The sequence below is a fragment of the Herpailurus yagouaroundi genome, unplaced genomic scaffold, assembly GCF_014898765.1.
Source record: "Herpailurus yagouaroundi ecotype Mexico unplaced genomic scaffold, PumYag 140, whole genome shotgun sequence".
Lineage (NCBI taxonomy): Eukaryota > Metazoa > Chordata > Mammalia > Carnivora > Felidae > Herpailurus > Herpailurus yagouaroundi.
In genome coordinates this window covers 68,707,880-68,726,506 of record NW_024412395.1, presented here as the reverse complement: position 1 = coordinate 68,726,506, position 18,627 = coordinate 68,707,880, and the positions used below count along the sequence as shown (strand labels likewise).

General features: G+C 36.8%; 1 protein-coding gene across 1 annotated transcript in view; it reads left to right on the top strand.

The window, feature by feature from the left end:
* The window catches only part of COL5A2 (collagen type V alpha 2 chain), a 150,752-nt gene that overhangs the window by 105,657 nt on the left and 26,468 nt on the right, over window positions 1-18,627 (top strand). The window contains exons 17-34 of the mRNA XM_040474672.1: window positions 621-665; window positions 1,763-1,816; window positions 4,466-4,564; window positions 5,270-5,314; window positions 5,432-5,530; window positions 6,752-6,805; window positions 7,104-7,211; window positions 8,290-8,343; window positions 8,906-9,004; window positions 10,640-10,693; window positions 11,409-11,507; window positions 11,616-11,669; window positions 11,781-11,834; window positions 13,226-13,279; window positions 14,074-14,127; window positions 16,425-16,469; window positions 17,258-17,356; window positions 18,364-18,471. Coding sequence (XP_040330606.1) covers window positions 621-665; window positions 1,763-1,816; window positions 4,466-4,564; window positions 5,270-5,314; window positions 5,432-5,530; window positions 6,752-6,805; window positions 7,104-7,211; window positions 8,290-8,343; window positions 8,906-9,004; window positions 10,640-10,693; window positions 11,409-11,507; window positions 11,616-11,669; window positions 11,781-11,834; window positions 13,226-13,279; window positions 14,074-14,127; window positions 16,425-16,469; window positions 17,258-17,356; window positions 18,364-18,471 — 1,278 coding nt within the window. The remainder of the gene's footprint in view (window positions 1-620; window positions 666-1,762; window positions 1,817-4,465; window positions 4,565-5,269; window positions 5,315-5,431; window positions 5,531-6,751; window positions 6,806-7,103; window positions 7,212-8,289; window positions 8,344-8,905; window positions 9,005-10,639; window positions 10,694-11,408; window positions 11,508-11,615; window positions 11,670-11,780; window positions 11,835-13,225; window positions 13,280-14,073; window positions 14,128-16,424; window positions 16,470-17,257; window positions 17,357-18,363; window positions 18,472-18,627) is intronic.

Genomic DNA, 18,627 nt, shown 5'->3' with positions numbered 1-18,627 from the left:
TATTGGGGAGTGCTCTCAGAAACTACATTGGTGAAGAAATGAATAAAAAACAGGCTTTGTTGCATGGAGAATATAAACTGTACTGTAATTACAACAAAGACCCCAGTCTCCATGAGTCTTCTGTTCCATGAGAACTATGGGACCGGGATGGATTTTCAGACTTGTCTTGAATGAGGGCCAATCCTTTGTACTGCTTCATTGACCTTGGAAGAGGCATAATTTTGGGAATGCTACCTTAGCTGAGGGCAGTTTGTGGGAGGGTCTTAACTCCTCTGAGTTAATCTGCTTATTAAAAAGACTGAGGTGTACAAAATTTCATTGTCTTTGAGCTCATTTGGTGGAAAGTCATACATTCAAGTAAGAAGAATCATTTTAACCAGTTTCATTTTTTAAGTCATGATTGTTCTTTGTTATTGTTATAAGGGTAGATGTGTTTATTCCTACCTTATTGTTGTACAAAAATGTATTTTAATTGCTTTTGACCTAGTTAAGGTTGTTGTTGGTTAACTTTAAATATTTATTCTTCAGTTTTTAACATGGGAATTTTCATAAAACAAATTAATTATGAGCAAATACTGTAGAAAATATAATTTTATCTTGTCCCTTTTTCTCCTAATTAGGGACAACGAGGTACACATGGTATGCCTGGAAAACCTGGGCCAATGGTGAGTTGTATGACTTTCATATTTGTTCATTTATTTATTGTTCCATTTGTACATTCATTAAAATTTACAGAGCACCCACTGTATCTCAGACACTTGGAATAAAAAGATGATAAACACACAGAATTTATCTTTGGGAACTGCCTTGTCTATCAAGGAAGAGAGATATATCGATTAATAATGTATCATAATGCTGTTGCTAACTGCTATGCTATAGAGTGCAACATGGTATAGAGTACCTGTACCTACGTTTATAGTGAGATAAATATATCAAGGAAGACTTTAAAAGGAGTAACTTTCAAGCTAAGATTTGAAAGATGAGTATATAAAATGAACAGGAATATAGCATGGTTTATAGGATGGGTAGATGAAAAAAACATGATGCGTTCAGGGGAATACTAGGAGGGTAAATCAGATTTGAATTATTTGCCCTTAGGATATTTTCTCCTTTGTTATTCATAAAAAGGAAACAAAAGAAGGGAGGAAAAGAATAATTATAGTTTAAAAGAGATTTTGTTACTGAAAAACTGATGGAATTAAAACAAATCCTCAAAGAAGAATCAGGATAACCTAGAATGGAATTCCTCTTATACTCATTTCCTTTAAATGTGACCTTTAAGTCAATGGCTTAAACTCTATGCATGTCTTCCCAAATGTAGGATGGTGACAAATATCCACATATTAGCCCTTCAAAAATCACTTTGAAATATCCTAATGATTCTTAAGCATCATTTTTTTAAAGAGACCTAGATTATGGTATAAAACATAACTTTCTCAAAACTGTATTACTTCGTTAATACAAAGAAAGCACATCTCTCAAGAAGCAGTTGTTTCAAACAATTTGTGTTTTGATGGACTTACTCTCTTATATAGTAGAACTAAGAAATTCTATTGTGTTTAATACCACTGGACAAGTTTTTTAGCACTATTTCATATCAATGTTGGAAGATACTATAATAAAATTACATTATCTTTGTGATGTTAAAGTACTAAGTGGATTATTCTCATGTGTCAAAATACAGAATGTTCTCAAAGAATAAACGATGACTTAATTAGATATTAATTTAAAAATCTGATCACTTTCTGGTTTCATTTAATAGGGTCCTCTTGGGATCCCTGGATCTTCCGGTTTTCCAGGAAATCCTGGAATGAAGGTAAAATGTTAATATATTTAGCTCTTGATTACAAGAATTACTTGATGATATGAGAATGTCATTAATTGTATGGAAGTCACTCTTAACTAAGGAATAAACCTAGAGCATTCTCAGTGTGTATAATGGTAGGAAAAGAAAGAAATTTAAAAATGAGATTACTATGCAATATGTAGTTAAAGGAGAATTACTGCTAATCATACAATTGTAATATCAAAGAATCCGCTGCATTAGAACTCTAAACTAGACAATTGTAACAGCTGCAAAGAGTAAGAGATTAATCTGAATTGGAACTCTGCTCTTGGATACAGTGCCTGGCAGTAATAAATAGCAGAATGTTCTAAACAATAGGAGGTTAAAATAAATCAAAGGTCGTCAAAAGGCTGTTCTTTCACACAATGCTGGCTTTCATTCCAACCCAGGCCCCCTACCATTTACACAACCATGAAAGGAATAGGCAGGGAGGCTATTTGGCTTTCCACAGGGGACTGGATTAAAGCATTCTGCTGGGATGATTTACATCTGTAGTGAGTCACAATGTGTTCTTTCAGTATTTTGGGTGATAAATTCAAGGATTACAGTAAGAGGTTATTAAGATTATATTAGCTAAATTAGTGAATACATTCAGAACACTGTTTTCACACTTTATTTATTTATTTTTTTTTAATTTTTTTTTTCAACGTTTATTTATTTTTGGGACAGAGAGAGACAGAGCATGAACGGGGGAGGGGCAGAGAGAGAGGGAGACACAGAATCGGAAACAGGCTCCAGGCTCTGAGCCATCAGCCCAGAGCCCGACGCGGGGCTCGAACTCACGGACCGTGAGATCGTGACCTGGTTGAAGTCGGACGCTTAACCGACTGCGCCACCCAGGCGCCCCTGTTTTCACACTTTAAACAACACAGTACATTGGATTACCCCTCACGCCCAGTTTCCCTTGGCCATAATTTTCTTCATCTCAAAGAAGGGATTTACTCACAAGATTCTGCTGTACAAAAATGATTGTGGCCATGGCAGTCACTTTCCTTCTGTAAGTCTTGTTTTCTCATGGGATTTTGTTGAAGATTACATGAGAGAGCAATGCAAACTCTAATACTGCCTGATGCAGAGGATGCCCTCAATATAGGTCCTTGCTTCTCGTTGGTAGTGCTACACAAATGGGCTTTGAACTGTGAAACAAAAACAACAAAAAGTCCATAGCTAACATTTCAAATACTCTCAAATGTGAGAGTCATCGGGTTAAATTATTCTTCGGGCTCTCTCTAACACTGTCTTTAAACTCTGTGCCACAGGAATGCTGCTACTTTAAAATGATGCTGTCCCTAAGTCGTTTCATCAACCAGTCCCTTGTTTCACTGAGAGCTCACTGTGCACTCAAGCAGATAAGACTTTCTTGAGATCCCTCTGTTTCTGATCTCCCTGAAGTGCTAATCCTACCACCACTGACTCTGGCCATGGAGGGCCCAACCTCCCATGTTCCCATCAAAATATACAAAACTCCTTCTCTCCTTCCTGTGAGACCCTCTACCCTCAAACTGAGCTTTGGCCAGAGAATTAAGGAAAGAATACTCACAATGCCTAGGACTAAGACTTGGCAGAAAGTAGTTTCTGCTCCTACTATGGCATCTAGTGAAGACCTCATTAGCAATGGCAATTTATATAACAGCTCACTCTGCATAATTCCTTCTCCTCCTGGGTTTTTCTAGTACTGGCTTTTGGCTACTAAAGACTGTTTAATAAAGTGAAACGCTTAGCAAAGCTGGTTTTCTCAGAAATTGTTTGCCTATCCTACCATCCTCCCCTGCCAAGCATAAAGTTTCCAGATCTTCATTTTTGGCCATGATTCTGCTATACCTATAAAGTACTTCCATGGTCTCTGTTTCTCTGGATGAAAAATAAACTTCCATGTCCAGTTCTTCGAATTTCAGAGAGTCAGTAGGGATTTTATATATTTATTAGCACTAATGAACCTCCTCAGGCTTAGAATTTTAGTTCTGAAATTCTAGGTCCAGGTTTCTCTAGGATTAGATCTACATTGGGACCTAATATGTTGGATAAAATACAGAAACCCACTTAGGTTTAAACTTCAGTTGAGAACTGAGAGCAAACTGAGGGTTGATGGGGGGTGGGAGGGAGGAGAGGGTGGGTGATGGGTATTGAGGAGGGCACCTTTTGGGATGAGCACTGGGTGTTGTATGGAAACCAATTTGACAATAAATTTCATATATAAAAAAAATAAATAAACTTCAGATAAGTAAAGAATAAATTTTTCGTATAGATATGTTCCAAATATTGCCTGGGACAGACTTACACTTAAATTATTTGTTATTTATCTGAATTAAAACTTAACGAGGCATCTGTATTTTGATTTACTATCTGGACTTCTTTCATGGGTTGAAATAAGGGTAGATATCAGGTTACCTTGACCACTTTACTCTGCTGTTAATACTGAAGATATTATCATACTTAATGGGTTGGAAAATGAGTCTACTCCTTAAGCTAGGTTAGACACACAACCCTTATAAACTGATTAGTGCTCATCACCCTTTAAAAATACTTGAGTATAGCATGTAGGGCTCCAAATAAGCAATAAACTTTGAATGACACCACATTTATATTTTTCTTATAACATTTCTTTTTGTACCCATTTAGGGAGAAGCGGGTCCCACTGGGGCAAGAGGCCCTGAAGGTCCCCAGGGACAAAGAGGTGAAACTGGGCCACCAGGTCCAGTGGGCTCTCAAGGTCTTCCCGTAAGTTCCCAGTACATTTAAGAATTGTGTTCTTGGGGCGCCTGGGTGGCGCAGTCGGTTGAGCGTCCGACTTCAGCCAGGTCACGATCTCGCGGTCTGGGAGTTCGAGCCCCGCGTCGGGCTCTGGGCTGATGGCTCAGAGCCTGGAGCCTGTTTCCGATTCTGTGTCTCCCTCTCTCTCTGCCCCTCCCCCGTTCATGCTCTGTCTCTCTCTGTCCCAAAAATAAATAAACGTTGAAAAAAAAATTAAAAAAAAAAAATTGTGTTCTTGACAGAAAGTTTGACATCTTTTGTAACGTCAGAACAGTTTTAATATATCCTCTTTGAATTCTGAATGAGTGTTTCCAACTGATTAAAGAAACCTATTTCTCTTGTCAACTCTGCAAAATTTTATCTATTTTATGGAAGAGGGAATTAGTCATAAAGCGAGTTTTATGATATAATGGTGGTTGATTTTTTTAATGTTTATTTTTGAAAGAGAGAGAGAGAGAGAGTGTGTGTGTGTGTGAGTTAGAGAGGGGCAGAGAGAGACAGAGACTTAGAGCTGTCTGTCAGCACAGAGCCTGGCATGGTGCTCGAACTCAGGTTCCCCATGGTGGTTGTTTTTACAATAATTTTTCTGCCTCCTTTTGGAATGTGGGTGGACATCTGGATAGCATCCTAGATATGGCTTAATATTTTGTAAACTTTTCATGGATCTTTTAGGGTGCAGTAGGAACTGATGGTACACCTGGTGCCAAAGGCCCAACGGTGAGTAACTAACTGCATCAATGCCACGTGAAGTTCAAATGGATGCAATCCTTTGGACATTGACAGTAGACTTGTACTGGGTTCTCTGCTCATCATGTCACTCTTCTACTCTGACAGGGCTCTCCAGGTACCTCTGGTCCTCCTGGCTTAGCAGGGCCCCCTGGATCTCCAGGACCTCAGGGTAGCACAGGACCTCCAGGAATTCGAGGCCAACCGGTAATGTCCTTTCAAATAACTATCATCCATTAGTATAATCCAACTAAGATCACCACGCAAAATAATATTCAGTGAGAGCCAATGAAACATGGATAATGGGACATATCTGAGTGAAGCAAGTGAAGATAGGAATCTTTGTAAAGTGGAAGCCACATGTTAATGTACAATTTAGGTGTTTAAATTCAAAAGGGAACATTATTACATTGTGTTAAATTTTAGTGGTTTTTTAAAATTTAAAATAATAAGGTCATAACTTTATAGTCTATCTCATAGATATTTATGAGTGGTTGAATAGTACACATTATAGAAATATTTTCCAAGCCAGTGTGAAGAAATGTGGAGGTTATAATGACAATTTGGTTAAAAATGGGTTCACCAGCTATTTCTTGAGAGTTATCTTGAAGAGTGGTTCCACCATATTATTCACATTGAATGAAATTTCCGTATTTTGTGAAATTATTTATTAGAAAAAATGTTATGCTAAACCCATAAGAAATAAACACATTGAGAAGTTGTGCTTATATATTTTTAGCTTCTGTATAAAAATTAAAACTTTCTTTCTTAGCACTACCTAAAACAAATATTTTAGATTCTGTTCCAAGTAACTTAGTTATGCTAATAAATCCCTTTAAATCCTGGTGGCAGATTTATTAAAACATGAGTGTTGCTGATATTTCACATTTGATTTTATCATGTTCTCTTAGCCACCTGGTTCCCAGAGGTTTAACTGGTATTTAAAGACACATACACACCAAAACCCTAGAACACTCCGAAGATGAAATGCTGAATTTGAACTTGTCAAACTCTCAATAAATATAACATAAATATAAAGTTATTTTGATTCTGGGGTAAATAACTCTATTTCCTAAAATATACCCTAAATCGATTTATCTGTAAAAGTTGTCACTGTTAGTTCTAATTTTAATTATCAAATTGGAATAACTGAATAATTCTAATTTTCCTAGTATGCATGATAAAACACACAAGGTTTTAAAAATAAGTCCTTTGAAGACCGCTGTAAAATAGACAGACTTCTATAAACTACTTATACTGGGTTTTATAAAATTTCACATACATTCTACAAGATTTGCAAAATTAGAAAAAATGTTAATACAGACTCAGCTGCAGAAAGTTTTTAGGGCCTGTTAACTGTAATTAATTAAAGCAAGTTGGACTGGCTAAGAGTCCTGGGTTTTATAACTATTGATAGTTTTATTTTAGGGTGATCCAGGAGTTCCAGGTTTCAAAGGAGAAGCTGGCCCCAAAGGGGAACCAGTAAGTCTTCGTTTTTTTTGTTTGTTTGTTTGTTTGTTTGTTTCAATGATAAGAAGACCATGAATATTGTCCAGCAGTGCACAGGTCAAAATGCTCAAGTGTTTAAAATAATATCAATGAGAAATATAACTTTGAGTGGCAATACTTTAGTTTAAAACTTGTAACTGACTTCATTACTTTGGATGGAAATAGTTTAATATAGTTTAAAATTTGTAATTGACTTATTTAAATGAAGCTTTTGACTATAATTCAGTTGTCAAATGGCTGTTGCTGGTAACTGTCCTTCTGTTTTTAATAGGGGCCACATGGTGTTCAGGGTCCAATAGGTCCACCTGGTGAAGAAGGCAAAAGAGGTCCCCGAGGTGATCCAGGAACAGTTGGTCCTCCAGGCCCAATGGGAGAAAGGGTAAAATTTGAATAATAAGATAAATTCTTAGAGTTGTGTGTGTGTGGGGGGGGGGGGGGAGATTATGTGGGGAGCTTTGGGGATAATAAGGAAAGCTAGAGTCATTGAAAGAATTGCTTGCAAATGCATTGCACAGTTAAGTATGGTTAACTGTGTATTAAAGGAACCAACTGTCTAATAATTATTGCCCATTCATTCATTCATTCATTCAGCCAACACTGACACTGTGCCAATTCGATATATTGGTACTTAGGATACATCAGTGAACAAGAAGTCTATGGTCCCAGCCTTCATGTGGGGGCTAGTAAGCAACAGTTTATTCTAGTGGGGAGGTAAGCAATAAACAAGTCAACAGGCAAACAAACATATAATTATACATTTTAATGAGCTCCATATACACTTAAGAAATTACAGGGTGATGTGGTAGAGAGTAGCTTTGAGTATGTGATAGTAGTGTGACATTAAATTAGGTGGTTAAGAAGTGGATTCTTTGGGAAGATGGCATTTTAGCTGATACCTGAAGATGAGGACAAACCAGCAAGAGACCTTAGGAGTAAGAACACTGTCAGCAGAGGAAACAGCTAGTGCAAAGCCAGCGAGGGCTTGGTGATTTTAGAGATTAGAACAGGTTGCTGTGACTGGAGTATAATGAAACAGGTCTGTAGGGGACAATGATAATATCACCTTACATTTGTAGAGACGTTCAAAGAATGCACAGTACTTCACATACAAGACAATACTAATGTATGTCATCACTGACGTTTTGATCATGGTAGATGGTGCCATTCCTTTGCTGCTTATCTAGATACCATTTTGCTCTATGTTTATTTTACAATTAATTGTTAGGATAGTTCTTAATTTGAATAATTTTTGGCTTGATACTTACATATTCTCAAAAATTTAAAATTTTTAAATATTTCTATGTAGTTAGGGTTTTGTCCCTTACACTTTATCTTTTGCCATGTTGGCTTGATCACAACTCCTAAAACCTTGTAATGCCAAAAATAAAAATTACCCACTCATTATACATTACAAAAACATCAACAACAATTAAGAATCTCATTTTGGTCATTTGTAGGGTGCTCCTGGCAATCGTGGTTTTCCAGGCTCTGATGGTTTACCTGGACCAAAGGTGAGGTTATCCCATCCATGTTGACATTAATGTGGGTGGTGCCCCAAAAGATGCCGTTGTCCAGAATGGTGATCTAGCTTTGGTCCACATGGCTTCAGATCCAGAAAAGAGTCAGACACAGATGTCAAGCCTAATGCCAAATCCCTCTTGTGCAATTTATGTATTATAGACGGCTAGAGGAGAAGGATAATGGTTGCAAGTATGTAGGAGTTTGTTTTCAGACTTCCTGGAGACCCAGCTGAGAAGAAAAGGTCACAGACCTTTCCTTTATCTAGAAATTTAGACTCTAGAATTTTGGTGTTCCCCCTCACCCAAATCTAGATTATTGCACTGATAATCTAAATACAATTTTTATTAATAATGAAAAACCATTATTCTACAAGAACTAGGAGTTAGAACAAAATATGTAGTGATAGTTTTTGTAACTTTGTAATCACTTTGACAAAGTATTTGTATGTTATTGTAGTGCTTTGACTTGTAACAGGCAATTTTGATATTCACTTGCTTTTATCTTCCTGCACTGTTTCTTTTTTCTGACACATTCTGTTTTGCATTGGAACAGGGGGCTCAAGGAGAGAGGGGTCCTGTAGGTTCTTCAGGACCTAAAGGAGGGCAGGGGGACCCAGGACGTCCAGGTGAACCTGGCCTTCCAGGTGCTCGGGTAAGAACACAGCAGTTTGCTACATCGACCCAGAACAGCTTGTCGGTACTCAGTGAAGTGTTTTTTAATTAAGCTAGTTTTGACAAGTTGGATCATTTCTTTTGTTTTTACGATTTTGACCTGATTTACTATTTTTAAAAAAACTGCTTTGTTATTTTCATGACATATAGAAAAACATGGTAATTTCTAGTCTCCCTTTCTCAAAGGAGTATGCATTAATAGTTTTGCCACTTGACATGGAAAAAAAATCCTGTTTGCCAATTTTTATTTTTCTTTACTTGCTAACAAAAACCTGTTTGGCTTTTGGCAGAGAGAATTCCTGATAAATTTCATCCTGAACAAATGTTACTTGAAAATTCATTTGAAGTGTGTAATTGCTGTTACATTCAGTTGTCCACAATGCTCCTTAAAAACAAAGGAATTATACAAAAAGTTGTTGGATGGAAATATACATTTGGCTCCACATAATCTTGAACCCAACACTTTTATTTATTTATGTATGTATTTATTAACATTTATTCACTTTTTGAGAGACAGAGAGAGACAGTGTGAGCAGGGGAGGGGCAAAGAGAGAGGGAGACACAGAATCCGAAGCAGGTTCCAGGCTCTGAGCTGTCAGCACAGAGCCTGATGCAAGGCTCAAACTCACAAACTGAGATTATGATCTGAGCCAAAGTCAGACCCTTAACTGTCTGAGCCACCCAGGTGCCCCGTACCCAGTGTTTTAAAATAGATGAATAAAAGTCTACTACAGCCCTTTCTCCTTCTATGTAGGAAACTGGAACTTTCTTAGAACTTCTTCCCTAGATACCTAATAAAGTTGGAATGCCAGGTGAATGAGCAGTCAGCATTGCTTATAGTAAAAATGATGCCCAACTGTAGACCACATCTGCACCTGGGAGGACTATAAATTATAAAAACCTTATAGGGGAGCATGGCTTTGGGCATCCTGAGTTTGGAGAAACTGGTACCTGCACATTCACCTTGCCAGGATCAGTATACTGTGTTCGAGGTGCTGTTACAAATACTGGTTACCTGAGATTTCTAAGCCAAAGTGGCTCCTGTCCCCGCCATGTAGACTCATTTCCTGACATCTGGCCTGTCCATTGTAGAAGGCTTAGATGATGCCCTTGGAGGCCATGCTGTGAGGGCTGCCCCCCAGTGGAGAGTCCCACGTGATGCTGCCTGTTGGCATGCTGTGTTTTCTGCCCTGTATCCTTCCAAAACCAGGCTGGGGGAGGCCCATGATTAGCCTGTGAAGTTTGTCTAGAGGAGCCTAAGGCTGCTGAGAATGGGCATTGCGTAGTGGAACTGGATCCTTTTAATGAAGTGCTATTTTTACTCTCTAGAATCTTTTTTTTAAAAAGCTTATTTATTTATTTTGAGAGAGAGAGAGATAGAGTGAGCAGGGGAGGGGCAGAGAGAAAGAGGGAGAGAGCAAATCCCAAGCAGGCTCCACACTGTCAGCGCAGAGCTTGACATGGGGCTCAAACTCACAAACTCTGAGATCATGACCTGAGCCGAAATCGAGAGTTGGATGTTTAATGGACTGAGCCACCCAGGTGCCCCTACTCTCTAGAATCTTTACCTCAGTTGCAGGTCAGCAACAAAATGACAATCACTTTTAATTTTCAGGGTCTGACAGGAAATCCTGGCGTTCAAGGTCCTGAAGGAAAGCTTGGGCCTTTGGTAAGTGACGTAAACAGAAATCCATAGCCATGATAGACATATAACATAAGATGTTTATTTGAGGTTAATGTTTTTAATCATGTGAGTGCTGATCATATTTACATGTTTAAAATGCCGAAGCAAATTCATAGGATCTTCATATTTTAAAATTCACTAAAAATTGATCAAGTTTAATTGATATAAATGTTTGAGATTGAAGTTGCTTCTCTAACATCTGGGGAAAAAGTCGAAATTATGTATTCTTCCAGTATTGGTGAAATTTGTCTACTGGAAACATTCTCATTTCATAAATGTCCTCCCAACTTTATAGGTTTAAGAGATAAGTAGGTATGACTTTTGGTAACTTATGTATTCTAGGCCCTTCCTTTATACCAAAAAATGTGAAATGAAGTCCCAAATTTTCATTACCGCAAGCTAGAGTAAATTAAAGAGTAAAAGGACAATTTCCCCTATGAATAGAAGAGTGTAAGGAGCTGTGAAGATGAGGGTCATGTGTAGAACCAGAGTAAAATCTCTGTTCTAAATACTCAGCATCCTTCAGCACTTTTTTTTTTAAAACACTCAACTGTTCTGATTCACTGAGAAAAAGATGAAGGATAATTTAAAACTTATATAACTTTCATAAGTAAGCAAAGAAAGGCAAGTGACAATTTGGGTGACCTGATATTCAGAGAGAATTTACGTAAAACTTACATTGCGCCTGTCAATTTTGTAGGGTGCTCCGGGGGAGGATGGCCGGCCAGGTCCTCCAGGCTCCATAGGAATCAGAGGGCAGCCCGGGAGTATGGGTCTTCCAGGCCCCAAAGGTAGCAGTGTGAGTACAGTGCATATGTTTGCTATCTCATCATCATCCTCACCTGAAGTAGGCATGTTATGAGCAAACTGATTGAATTTTAATGTAGTTTTCTATTCTTTCTTTTAGGGTGACCCTGGAAAACCTGGAGAAGCAGGAAATGCTGGTGTTCCTGGGCAGAGGGTAACTATACAAACATTTTCTGCCAAAAGGGAGGAAATATATATAAATACATATGAAATGACCCAAATGTCTCACGGCCTTACTTCACATATTATCTCTGTGTGATATTAGGGAGCTCCTGGAAAAGATGGTGAAGTTGGTCCTTCTGGTCCTGTGGGCCCCCCGGTATGTGATCTTTTAGCGAGAATTACATTCACATTGCACTTTTCGTTGATGTTTGTTTAAGACTTTACTTATGAGTAAGCTTCAGGGGAAGTAATGAGAAAGTGCAAGATTGAAGAATTCTAATCTTTTCTTCTGACCCCTGTGCCAGCACCTTCTGCCTTTTTAAATGGAGCGATTGGACTTTTCATTTTAAACTTCTTTAAAATGCTGATGGCAGAAGCAACCTCATTGTCCTTATGTGTCACAGTTAAGGAACATATCAACTGAACAGAATCATGTTTGACAAATACTTTGTTCTGTCTCTTATTGAAAAATATAAGTACTGAACTATACTTAATTCTTCTGATAATGTCTCATATAAATTTGTCTAAGCTAGCTGATTTTTCTTTAGAGGGGCTAAAAAAGAAAGTATTTTGTCCTTTGAGGTGCATCTGCATCCTAGGATTCTAAAATTAAATATTTATCAGAAATATTTTGGCATATTTATTTGTTTATGATGGGGCAATTTAAATATCTTTCTAAAATGTTAGCTTTGCTTTCTTCAGCTGCTCTAGTGTTGAAGGCTTGATTAATAGTTCTTCTAACACTGTGAACTAAATTGGAACAGAAATTAGAGCGTCCCTGTGAAAATTTTTGTAAGCCAAAATGGTGTAAAGCAAAGAAGCAATTATTAATTTATGTGAAAAATTTCTTAAGATTCCCAGAATCCCAAAATAACGTCTTTTAGGCTTTTCTGGCATATCTTAAGACATATCTTAGGCTATATCTTGCTCTAACAGATGCGCAAAATAAATCCAGATAAAGCACAGATGCTCACAGACACAGATGACGCTGAGATGCTAAGTCTAGTTCCCCAGAAAGAGTTGGGTGTGCACTGCCTCTATTACAGCTCACTGCAAAACAAACTCTGAATGCCTTTTGCCTTTTTCTCATAAAAGCAAAAATTCTCTTCAGAGTCCTTTGAGTTAGCACAAAGAGGTACTAATACAGGTCTTTCATGAAAGCAAAGTGACATAATGCCAACTTTGGAAAAGCAGGGGACACTTGTATTACCTAATTCTATTCGATGTATGAAAGTAATGAATTTTTCCATGTTCAATTTCTCCAATTTCCTCAGAAGTTTGTGTTTGGTTCCAGACAATTTTATGTTTGGATCAAAAAATAAACATATGTCCTCAGTCTCTTTTCTGGCTTTAGAAGACATTTTCTTACCAGCAGGGACCTCAAAGAATCTCATTAAACTATTTGTAATGCTAGTTTATAATCTGGCTAAAGTGAAAAGCATGTGATTGGAAAAAAAGCAAATATCAATACTTCCAGTGGGTCACATAAACAGGAAGCAGGTGTTAAGATCTGGCTCTCTTCATGATTTTCTTTCCTTTATGACTTAGGGTCTAGCTGGGGAGAGAGGAGAACAGGGACCCCCAGGACCCACTGGCTTTCAGGTATGTAATAATTCAGTTTTCCGTGTCTTCTACCATTAATTAAACTGATTTTTTTAAATATAAAAAGATATGATCAAATGATGTGAAATTCCACGATTTTTTTAAAAAGTCATCCCTCTTTTAGTAAATAAAGATTTGGATAAAACCCAACATTTTTGTTCAAAGGGAAGGAACAGATTTCCCCTGAAAAATGGATCAAAATCCAAAATTATTAACAAATTAAAATTTTTAGGTGTTTTTGATACCTCAAGAAGTTTTTTTGAACTATTTTAAGGTTTATCTAGTTTTATGGACAAAATGTCTTAAAATTTTTCTTGAACAAATTTTCATGATTTATTTAAATATATATGGTGTGGGAAATTGTTTATTATTTAATAGCATGGATAATCATAATTTGGCAAAAAAAAACCTTTTAGGAATGACTTTTAATATTATTATTATTATTATCATTATTATTCTAGCAGCCTAAAATATTGCTTTCTGACCCATAAAAACTGGACCAATGTTAAGAATCTCCTGTTAGAGTATTAGCTCTTTTTTTTCTTTCTTTTTTTTTTTTTTTTTTTTTTTTTTTGCTAAGTGGTGTGCAAATGAAAATCTAAACCTAGAAGCTGACTGGCTGCTGCATTATCATAGAAGATAATGGTTTTCTCATTCTGTTTTGCTTGTGTTTAAACAATATATTTTGCTTGAAAGTATAGTCATGGAGACGCCATGATATATAAAAGGTAACCTGTTAATGCTAGTGGCCTATTAAACTTTTACAAATCTACAATTTTTTTTTCTTTTTTTAGGGGCTTCCTGGTCCTCCAGGGCCTCCTGGGGAAGGTGGAAAGCCAGGTGATCAGGTAAGTTTTAAGGTAATAGTAACAATAACAATACTAAAAATTGTAGGTTCATAATATCACTTATTATATTTGAGGTTCTGTTCTGGTTTGCCTTATCTCTCTTAATCCTCAAAGCAACCCTATATATCTAGGTATCCATATAATTATTATAACCATTTTTCAGATGAGGCAAATGAGGCACACAGATGTTATGTAACTTTCCCAAAGTGACACATCTGATATGATTTGAATCCTGGTAGTGTGCTTCCCAAGACTGTTCTTAATCCCTAAGTCTATGTCTTGTCATATCTACAGAGTTTTACTGGAGGCTTTATAAATGGTTATGAACAGATACTAACCATTTTATTTCTATTATTTTATTAAGACATCAGTTTAATTTATTTTTCTGTGAGTGATTCACTCATTCACTTAACCTTTCAACAAATATTTATCATCCCTGGCCCCCACCAGTTGAACAAGATGGACATGAGATAGAGTTTCTGGGGAGGCACTGTGTGTACGGGTGCACCTAATTCAGACTTGGGGATTTAGGGAAAGTCTCCCAGACCAGGTAATATATTTTATGAGATCTGAAGGATGAGTGATGGTAAGGGAGGAGAAGGGAAGGTAATAAAATACTCCGGGAAATGGGAACAGCAGGTGCAAAGGTTTTGCTGATCAAATTAAGGCACTGAATAAATTTGGTAAGTCAGGAATGCAGAGTATAACTTGAGGTAGAGATGAGGCTGGTGGGTGAATCAGGAGCCAGATTATAGAAAGTCTGAATTTGAATATTATTTGCTCTTATTCTTCTAATGGAAGATGATGAAAGGCTTTTAAGTAGGGAGTAGTACGACTAGATTTGGGTTTTATGAAGACCACACCACATGAACAACAATACATTTCAGATTGGCGGCCCACTTGATACAGTTTTTGTTTTGTTTCATGTTTTTAGAAAAGGCAAAGTTTGAGGAATTGACATAAGAGGCAGGTCCCTAAGTCAGTAGTAGCAGTGACGTTCTAGTGTGGCTGCTACCAGCCTATGTGCTGGTGCTAAATGCACAGGAAATGCCAGCCCTCCATTTCAGAGGATGCGAAGTTACCATCCAAGGACAGCTTACGCTACTTCATGTTTCACTTTGCCTGGCAAGGTCCTGGGTTGGGGACAGAAGGTGGACACTGATGCCTTATCTAAAGTTAAGACATATCCATATGCCCAAGAGAATTCTTCTAGCAGACAAATGAAAATTTCTCATGATGGAGGATTATGATGGAAGCAAACATAACTGAATATATTGAGATTAACATTTGTGATTTTATAAACATAGACGGTAGAGGTTGTAGTGACCATAGTTATCTGTCACCATCCAAACTGCCAGAAATATGCTACTTTGACAAAAAGTACTCTATTCAAAATATTGCAGGGTGTAATGGTATGAATCAAGACACTATGAACAGTGCACTATCTACCACAAAATTGTAAGCAATATTATATTTAGTAATTGCAAGATGTACCATTAACTACATATCACTAAAAAATACCACATAAAGCTGATTAAACTATGAGATAAAATATTTTTCTTATGAGATAAAATATTATTGAAAGAACCCTCAGATTTGTTTATATTTAGATTTCTTTTAAACCATATATCACTCATTAGCATACCTAAAAAAGAAAATGAAAGAAAAATAATTTGATTAAATTATCCTTAAAACTTCATTCAGAACCAACCCAACTTCTAAATTACTTTTCATCTCACTCTTTGACAACCATGATTTTCTACACAACATCTTTCCTTGTCGTTAGTTATTATTTTCAATCAAAGAGAAAAGTTTTGAACTTCATGACAAAATTTCCTTTAGTTAAGAACAAACTGAAACTTGTAATATATCATGACTGCACTAATTTGAACCCACAGTTCCCAGTACATTGTCCATAGTGTATGGTCAAAAAATATTTATTAAATTGAATTGGTTCTGTTTAAAAGATCAGTCTCTTTATTGCTTTTTATTTCAGTTTCATCTGTTAAAATTTGTTCATGTTAGGAAATAAAATTACTGTATATTTTGTTGTCTCTAAAAAAACCAATGCATTATATTTCTGAGATAATATTTTGCATGTTTAATTGCCCAAAATCAAATGTTCAAGTGTAATAAACATTTTTTTAGAAAAATATTTCCATCTAATGTATGGGCTTAGTCAAAACTTCTAATATTAAATTAAAAGAAATTAGGCATGTGATATGGAAAGATTTGTAATAAATACCTAAAATTTAGCTCAAAGCAATTCTTCCGGTTTTTAAAATTATATCTTATAGGGTGTTCCTGGAGATCCTGGAGCAGTTGGCCCATTAGGACCTAGAGTAAGTATTTTCTCCTTCGTCGTTAACTTTGTTTCCATTGGCTTTAGTTTTAAAAAGCATCTTTCATCATAAACTGGGCTTTATTTTAAGCATGCAGTTTCTTTAACCTGATGAAAATCAATCTTATGAGAAAATCTTGTGCTGTGAAACTAGCACATCCTTATTCCAGGTTCATTTCTTAACACTAAATTAGAAGATTGAGCCCCGGGACTCCTGTGTGGCTCAGTCAGTTAAGCATCTGACTTCGGCGAAAGTCATGATCTTATGGTTCGTGAATTCGAGCCCCACCATCAGGCTCTGTGCTAACAGCTCGGTGCCTGGATCCTGCTTTGAATTCTGTCTTCATCTCTCTCTGCCCCTCCTCTGATTGTGTTCAGCCTCTCTCTCTCAAAAATAAATATACATTTGGGGCGCCTGGGTGGCTCAGTCGGTTAAGTGTCCGACTTCAGCTCAGGTCACGATCTTGCGGTCCGTGAGTTCGAGCCCCGCGTCGGGCTCTGGGCTGATGGCTCAGAGCCTGGAGCCTGCTTCCGATTCTGTGTCTCCCTCTCTCTCTGTCCCTCCCCCATTCATGCTCTGTCTCTCTCTGTCTCAAAAATAAATAAACGTTAAAAAATTTTTAAAAATAAATATACATTAAAAAAATTTTTAAAGGAAAATTGAGCCTCAATAGTTGCTCATTTCTCAATTTTTCTCCAGTAGAAGCAGTTTTGCAGATTTCCAGAAACCTTTTTAACCTACTTTCAGATCAGTTGCTAAGACTGTCTGACATCCCAATGTTGCACTAGGGAGAACGCGGAAATCCAGGGGAAAGAGGAGAACCAGGAATAACCGGACTCCCTGGTGAGAAGGGAATGGCTGGAGGACATGGCCCTGATGGCCCAAAAGTAAGTATGGCCCTGACCAAATGTCCCAAGATTACTGCTCTGTAAACACATGACAGAACTAGAATGTGTTTCCCTTATGGTTCCAACATAATTTGATGATATGATTTTCCTCTTCAACAAATATTGAGTGAACATCTACTAGGCTTTTTCCTTGGTGCTAAAGAATCAGTTGAAAAGAAGCCTCTTTTCTGTGATGCAAATTATGGTCTAGTGTACATGGTAATACATTCTCATCTAGAAATCCATTCCTAATATTTGTTTGTGTAACTTTAACTAGTGACTTCCATTAATAAGCAGAAGCAATAAATAGAAAATTGCATAATTTATTAAGAGGTATTCCTAATTATGTGTTCCATTGTTTTTCTGTCTCAGGTTCCATAGTTCTGCTTACTAATCATATGCAAGGATGTTGTATTTTAATTATGAAAGTAGAATACATCATAAGGCAAAAATCAGTACTATTTGGTTTGGGTGCCATATTAAGATTGGTAGAAGACAAGAAGACAACTTCAGTGTAAACAATTAAATTAGAATTTTTCATGTTCATATAACATTAGATCCTTTATCATCTTCAAGGTCCAGAGTGATTACATAGGATCTGCTTCAATTTAATCACTGAATTAGCTTGTAAGCAAGCTTAATATCATGGGTTCATTAGAGAGAGAGTGAAATACTCTCTAAATGTAATGTCTTCATTCTTTATTAGGATCCCCATGATGTTGTCAAAAAAAGAAAAAGAAAGGCAACCATTATTTTTATTGAATCGATGCTCAATTTCCCCAAAGAAAAAACTTGAATATATAAACCAAAAATCAAAACAGCAAAATCTTTTTTTTATTTCAAAATATCACTTCAGAGACAATTTTCACAAATGAAAAATGTAAGGCCTAAGTTGAACCATATGAAATTGCTGACATGCAACTATTTTTGGCCTACCAGAAGAGAAATTTAATGTGCCTGAATTTTAATATTATATTGATGAGGTCACTTATTGTTGGTTTATTTAGGGCAGTCCAGGACCATCTGGGACCCCTGGAGATACAGGCCCACCAGGTCTTCAAGGTATGCCAGGAGAAAGAGGAATCGCAGGAACTCCTGGCCCCAAGGGTGACAGGGTAAGTCTGTTTTTTTTAGTTCATTCATTTAGACTTTCTACATTTCTACTAAAAATGATTTCCTGGGCAGGCTTTTACTTCTACCATCCTGAGTCACAAGTCAATCAGTCTTCCTTCCTTCTTTTCTTTCTTTCTTTCTTTCTTTCTTTCTTTCTT